Raw genomic sequence first — 7462 nt, forward strand, 5'->3', positions numbered from 1 at the left:
TACTGGTGACAAGTCCATCTTGATGTTATTTATTTGTGTTATGATGCATGTATGCGAGTATATATTTTATTAAACTATTTTATGCTATGTTTTTACTCACTAGGCTACATTTATTTATCTTTCTTCCTTAACACCAGGTTTGCAGGATCATAGTTAGCGTGAGAGTTCAACAGTTTCTTTAGGTATAATTCTTTATGTAATAGTTTAGCTGTGGATATGAAATATTATTATAGTTTAGTATTATGATTTGCCTGAAAATTCTTTTATGATCCTCTTATCAATGATCTATGTAAAAACTTTAAGTTTTATGCTATAATTGAATTTAACTGTGATATGTAATGATAACTATACTAGAGCATTTAATGAGGGCTCTAGTATAGGTTTATGTTCATGGTTATAAATGTATGCACATACTGAGTTTGGTTCATGTTATAATAATATTTTATGTATATTTTAAAATCATGTTGGGATTATATCAAATGTGACCGGATATATAGTGACCTTACAACGGGCTCCAGCAACCTTAAGTCGATTTGAACTCAAGTGACTGGTAGCGGTTCAACTTTCAAATCATTATAGATTAGTACTAGAGCCCTAAATTTATATGGTCGAACTTAGATTATTAGGCTCATAGACGATAAAGGATAAGAACGATTAGGAAAAGTACATATCTATTAGGGATAGGATGTAAAGTCCTGTCATGATATATATATATATATATATGTTTATATATAATACCATGAACATAAACATTAAAAGATGGATATAAAAAAAATAAAAATCCTTATCAAGAAATTAAAAAAGTCACAAAAAAGTTACGACTTCAATTTAATAATATAAATGATTATATTTTTTTTTAGACAATGCAACCAAAAAGTTGTATTAAAAAAGCTAATGGACTACAGCTCAAGATACAGATCAAAAGAGTAAATAAAAAAACAACTAATATACTCATAGCCCAATCTACCATCTAGATATATCTGAAGAGGCATGACTCCTACATAGCCAGCGAAACCTAGCGAACAACTACCTTGCTGAAGACGAAGAACAGAAGTTTCTAGGCATCCACTCGATACCCGATAACCACTGCAAAGCCACCCTATCACCAAATATCCAAACTTAAAAAAAAGACAAAGGAACAACTAAGGTGATAGAAATCAACCACAAATCTAAAAAAGCAATCCCAACCAAACAATGATAAAATTGAAAAGCAAAAAACCAGTCACACAAAGTAAGGTTATAAGGACCACCACCATAGACAACCAACTAGATGCCACAAGTATCCATTGCCAACCACCTGAAGAGAAATGGTTGACCCATTGCCAACCACCTGTTAGCACAGTTGAATACCGCTAGGAAAAAATAACAATCTCAAACGAGAAAGATATTACAAATAAAACACCTCAAGAAAGTCCAAAACATACCAAGAAGTAGAAAATTCAATTACTTTTGTTTTATGTAAGATTAGAGTTACAAGAAGATTAGAGGGAATTGAACCTAAAACTTTTCATATTCACTTCACTACACTTATTGCTAGGCTAACTCTATGAGTGCTTCCTCAAACTTGCTTTTACTAGTTAGAAAGTCTACTTTTACAATTAAGGCTAAATGAGTTTTAATTTAATTATATTATAACAATTTTCTGATACTATATTTGAACATTAAATTTAAACTATCATTTATCTCTAATCCATTTTGGCATGATCAATTTGCTAAAAAAAATTCAAATTAATTCTTATAAAATTATACTTGATTTTATTTCTTTTAAAAATAAAAATTTATAAATTAAAAAAAAATTCTCTAAACAAACAATTAATAATTATCAAAACTTAGTAGAATGTAAATATTAAAACTTTAGTCCGCATAAGTCATATCATCATATTATTGAAAAACTGATTTATTGCGGGTGATGTGTATGTTTTTATAAGGATTTAAGCTCTTACACTCACAAACTTAATCTGATGGTAAGTGTATCTAAATAAATATAAAATGTCATATATTCTATACTCCCGATCTACAATCTATATTCTAAAAATAAAATAAAATAAAATAAAAGTTCATATATATTATCGTTACAAGTTAAAGTTCATATATCTTACTATACAAACACATGAATTCATTATACATTGCTAATATTACTTATTTTTTATTATTTATTTTTAATTTAAAAAATAAAATATATTAATAAATTTATTTATAAATGTCTTAATCTCTCTATTTAAAATTAAGAATTTTACAAAATTTTAATTTACTTCTTTTTTTTAATAATTCTTTTATTTAAAATAAAAGAATTCAATTTTTTTTACTTAACAAGCTTAAATTTTAAAAAGTGTAAATTTTTTATATATTTTTATAAAAATTCATTTAATTTTTTTTTTTATATAAAATGAATCAAAACAAATAAGGAAAATATAATTTTCAAAGTATGAAAAGTAATTTTCTCTTCGATTAATTTTTTAAATATTAAAAAAATATAAAAAATATTTTCTATAAAATAATCGGACTCTTAATATCTTCTTTTGTTTCTTCCACAAGTAGAAGAGATCTTTCTTCCTCTTTTTTTTCTTCTATGCTCGTTGTATCTTTAAATAATCAAGGGTTTGATGTACTTGAATCTAATTTTTTAAAGTTATATTATTTAAATAAAGTATTTTTAAAAATTTTTTAAATAACTAATTAAATTATAACTAACTAAAAAAATACTAATGATAAATATTTCATTAATAAAATAAAAATTATTTTTTTTTGAAATAAAATAAAAATTATTTGAATGTAATTATTTTAAATAGAAAATAAAATAATCACAATATATTTAATGAATGAATAATTTTACCAATGAAATCAAATGTTATCTTCTAAAAATTATTTTTTGAAAAAATAGAAAAATTAGTAATGATTTATTTAATAAAAAAACTAAAAAATTAATTTTCTTAAATAATCAGTTTATTTAATTGATTTTAAAATATTATCGAAATAGTTAATTTCTTAAAATCTTAAAATCTCAGGAATTATCTCAAAGGAATATCCAAATTCCACTGTAAGATATTTTGGTATCAAGAGGTCCTGCAGCCTTCAGCATTCTGCTTCTGTTTCTGCTTCATTTGAACGCTCCTGCAACAGAACTGACATGGGGCTGGCCTTGGCCACCACCGCATACTTTTCATTCTCGATTATGATTAGCGCTACCACCACCACAGCCGCCGCCACAAAATCAACATCATTTCTCCGCCGTGGCCTTCATTTCCTTTCAACGTCTTCCTCTCCTCTGCGACCTTCTCCTGTACGGCCATTATCCTTGTTTAAATTCAATCGCGTAATCTAAAATGCCTATAGTCTTACTCATTTCTGTGATACAAATGGCTAGGGTTCTTCTTCCTTATTTATATTTACTTGTTTGGGAATTAGAGAAGTGTATTAAATGTGCTTCTTGGTCCAATTTTCTTGATTTAGATAAAATGGAAAAACAAAATTATGTTTTTTTTTGTCGAAGAAACAAAATTATGTTATAGGTTTAGTTTCTGAATGTTGAATGCACATCCTTCAAAGCACAGTAGATCTAGCTCGGATTCTAAGTGAAGCTGAGGGCTTTGGCAGGGCAAATTACCTTCTATCAACTGTTCTTGCATCGTTGTTACCTTTCTCAGTGATTTTGAGGGAAGAATCCTGCTTCATTGTGTTATCTTGAGGGAAATTTATTTTCTGGGCCGCAGCCTATTAGGCATTTTATGCCCTAACAAACATAGCTTTTAATGTATGTTTTTGAAGGTTTTATTGTATGTGAGAAAGGATTAGCACCAAGGTACAGGAATTGAATTCCATGTAGAAAGAATGAACATTTGGAGTTGGATGACCTTCTTTGACCGCTGGAACCCCACATGATTGCATATGGAATTTTGTTATTTCGTTGTCAGAGATTTGCTTTTGCTTAGAAAGTTGGAGCTAAAAATCCAGAATGCCAGAGCCTGTATTTTAACCCTAGAAACTCAGAGATGCATGACTTATGGCAGCTATTGAAATCATGTGCCAAAGTCATTATATTTTGTAGCTATCAATGGAAAAGTTTTAAATTGAATAAATTAAGAATTCTGGAAAAAAAAATGATATAAATGGTTTTTAGTTTTCATACAATTTCGAAAAAATAATCTTGATAGGCACTCAAAGCACTGCTAGTGCAAGGTGCCCTCACCACTTTGAGATTAATTCTGAGGCTGGCCTCTTGCAGTTAAATGATTATCTAATTATAAAAATCTGTCTCACTTTTCTAGTACTTGTGTCCTTAGCACATTATCAAGTTGTTGGAACTACTAAATAACCCACTTGCTGAGTAATTTTAATTGGAAATTTTACAGCCATGTTATTCCTCATATCATTATTGACTGGAGCTCGCATGAAGCATTAGTACTTGCTGTGGCTCCAACAGACATTGGCGTGTGCATCATTACTTGGCTTAAAACTAAAAGCTTCATGAGTCATGAAATAACAACGTTGACCAATGTACCATTTGCTGTCACATTCAGAAGCTTATATGAATTATTATTGACTCCTTATACCATAAATGCATCTCTGAAATTACTTGGATACCCTAAATTCGGAAATCAGGCATTCTGAAAAACAGTGATATGAACAATTTTTTTTTTATTCTTGCAAAGATCTAGGAAAATAATTCCTTCATTGATGTTTGAGTAGTAGTTTTACTGATTATGCTTAATTAAACATTTTGTTGCCAGAAGTTTTCATATGTATTGATTTTGTACAAAATGTTGTTATTGGAATTGTTTTTTTGGTATGGTTGTTTTAAAAAATGCAACTTTGGCTAGCAGTTTTGATGATTTTACTTGCTGAACAATATATTGTGGGGGACTTTGCTTGCTGAGCTTTTAGAAAAATGTTGTTAGTGCACTATTTGTTTACTTGATCTGCAAATTTTGACTGTAATGCTTCAGTTCATGTTCAGAGAAAATGCAGTTTGTATCCTTGGAGATCATCTATAGATAATGTTGCTAGCCGAGTTTCATGTAACCTGTTGAAAGTCGAAGATGACATAAATGATGAGGCATGTGAGTTGGTTAATGGAGTGGAATTGTCAATAGGTGAGGGCATTGATTCCTTCCGTGCTCATCTCTTCAAGGCAGTGAAAAATAATAATGGAACTGGCATACTGCTTTTGTCTGATGTTTTTGGGTTTGAAGATTCAGCTACAAGAGACTTTGCATATCGCGTTGCATGCAATGGCTACAAGTATGTTTGCTTAATTTCTTTCCTTCTCCATGGTTCTAACACTTATCTTATGCTTTATTCTCCTTTGTAGACAATTCTCTGTAGTCAGTTAGGGCAGCTTGACTTGATAAGTGTTAAAAACCAAGTTAACTATTTCCTATTATGCATTTGTTTGAAAGATTCCTTCTCAAGAAGAAGCTTAATTGGTCACATACACGCTACATACAGGCGTCATTGGCACTTATATTTACTAACACTAAGTTTTCAGCAGGTTAATTTTATTATAGGAATTAATTTCCTTGATTATAATTTGGTCCAATTTATTGTGCCCACTCAAACCCTGCATAACTTCTTGTGTCCATTAAATTAAACTGCAGTGTTCTAGTCCCGGACTTATTTCGTGGAGACCCATGGGCAAAAGACCAGCCAATGACTACGTTTGAACAGTGGTTAGCAAAACAAGAACCCCAGAGGATTGCAATGGACATCGCCACAGCAGCAAAATGGATGGCTGATGAATTTTTAGCTGTGGGAATCTCAAAGAAGCTGGGTGTAATTGGGTTTTGCTTTGGAGGAGGCCGATTGATTGAGGTGCTATCTAGAGACCAAGGAGCTCGTTTTGGCATCGGAGTCTCCTTTTATGGTACAAGGATGGATCCATCAGTAGCTTCCAATGTAAAGGTTCCGGTATTGTTCATTTCAGGCGACAACGATCCACTTTGCTCAGTCAATGTTTTGAAAGATATCGAGAAGATGATTGGTCACGGGTCAAGGGTAGTTGTTTTTGAAGGGAGAGGTCATGGCTTTGCCCATCGTCCCAACTCGCCTGAAGAAGATAGAGATGCAGAGGAAGCTTTTGTACTCATGAGAAATTGGCTACACGATGGTTTGGTCTTAAAAGAATGATCACAGGTCAAGCCCCTGCGAATTCGTCATGCTTGTCAATTTGCTGCTTCTGCTGCTGATGAATAGGCTAAAATTTTTAGGGAGAGCATGATGGAACATCAAAGGTCTAATGATTTAGATATTTTGTGTGTGGAGTTCTGCAGAATTCTTGCTTGAATGAAAAAAAAAAAAAAAAAAACTAGAGGAAGTCATATACTTTGTTCAAATTGTAGTAATCCAAACTCCAATGTTGTACTAACTGTAAAGTCCAGCATGCACATCTATATATATGAGCGAGAGCAAGTAAATAACTCTTCGTAATAATATTGGGAAAAACTTACTTAGATTGGATCTACATGAATCCGTAAAACTTACTTAGATTGGGTCTACATGAATCCGTAGTGTAAATGCATAGGGTTTTACACGGATCCATGGGTTTCGATAAGTTTTTCTCCTATTATCATCAATTATCCTAATAATGATTGTAATAATAATAATAGTAATTGATCCAGGAAGAGCGTATATGCATTTGGCTTGGCTCAAACTCTTCTCTAAGACAACATATTTAAATGCAAACAGATGTGGATGAACAGCAAGAGGAGCAGGTCTAAAGCTGCTATTGTCCACATTGCAAGGAAATAAAATTAAAAATCAAAAGAGAGCATTTTTGGCTGTGCCGACCAAGCAATCTCTTCATAAGATCCTTGGGAGAAATAAGGCTTGGAACGCAAGTAACAATTTGATCCCGTGAGCTAATATTAGAAATATTGAGCCTCCGAATGCTTGTTTTCTCACGAATACACCACCAAACTTCTTTGCCTTCTGTAGCTACCGCTGCCACAAAACGTTAAATCACCAAGACAAGATGTAGAGCGAGTCCTCGTACCTATTTGAATGGACCACACCTTAGTCCAAGATTGCTCAACATTGTAATCTTTCATCACTCATGTGTCAAAGCAAAAACCAGAGTAAAAAATCAACTAAATTGATCTAAATAACTATTTGAATTTATTTTTCACTTGAATTAAAATAATTAATTTAAATTATTTAATAGTTTTGAACTGACTATTATAATCACGACCAAACTCTCGGATATTGTGATTCGTTAGTATTTTAGGTGATTCCACCTCATCATTTAAGCATGACCATGCATTTCTCAGTCTCACTTATCGAGGGGCCCAGAAGATATCGTGTGACAAAGGGATTAATACATGTTCTATTTAATAGGCTTTATCGGACTATCGATCATCATATTAATTGGGTAGTCATAATGTATTACTAGAGACCGCTTATGATTTATGGGCCTTGTAAGACTGGGCCTATTGCCAATTAATATGAGCCTATTGGATCACACACAAAA

At 31.7% G+C, this 7462-nt stretch overlaps 1 protein-coding gene across 1 annotated transcript; it reads left to right on the plus strand.

Moving 5' to 3' along the window:
* Positions 1-1194: 1194 nt before the first annotated feature.
* LOC110608862 (carboxymethylenebutenolidase homolog) lies at positions 1195-6443 on the plus strand. Its single transcript, XM_021748149.2, has 4 exons — positions 1195-1279; positions 3006-3280; positions 4955-5238; positions 5595-6443. The coding sequence occupies exons 1-4, from the start codon at positions 1195-1197 to the stop codon at positions 6121-6123; spliced, it is 1173 nt and encodes a 390-aa protein (XP_021603841.1). The 3' UTR covers positions 6124-6443.
* The last annotated feature ends 1019 nt before the right edge of the window (positions 6444-7462 follow it).

The sequence above is a fragment of the Manihot esculenta genome, chromosome 2, assembly GCF_001659605.2.
Source record: "Manihot esculenta cultivar AM560-2 chromosome 2, M.esculenta_v8, whole genome shotgun sequence".
Taxonomy (NCBI): domain Eukaryota; kingdom Viridiplantae; phylum Streptophyta; class Magnoliopsida; order Malpighiales; family Euphorbiaceae; genus Manihot; species Manihot esculenta.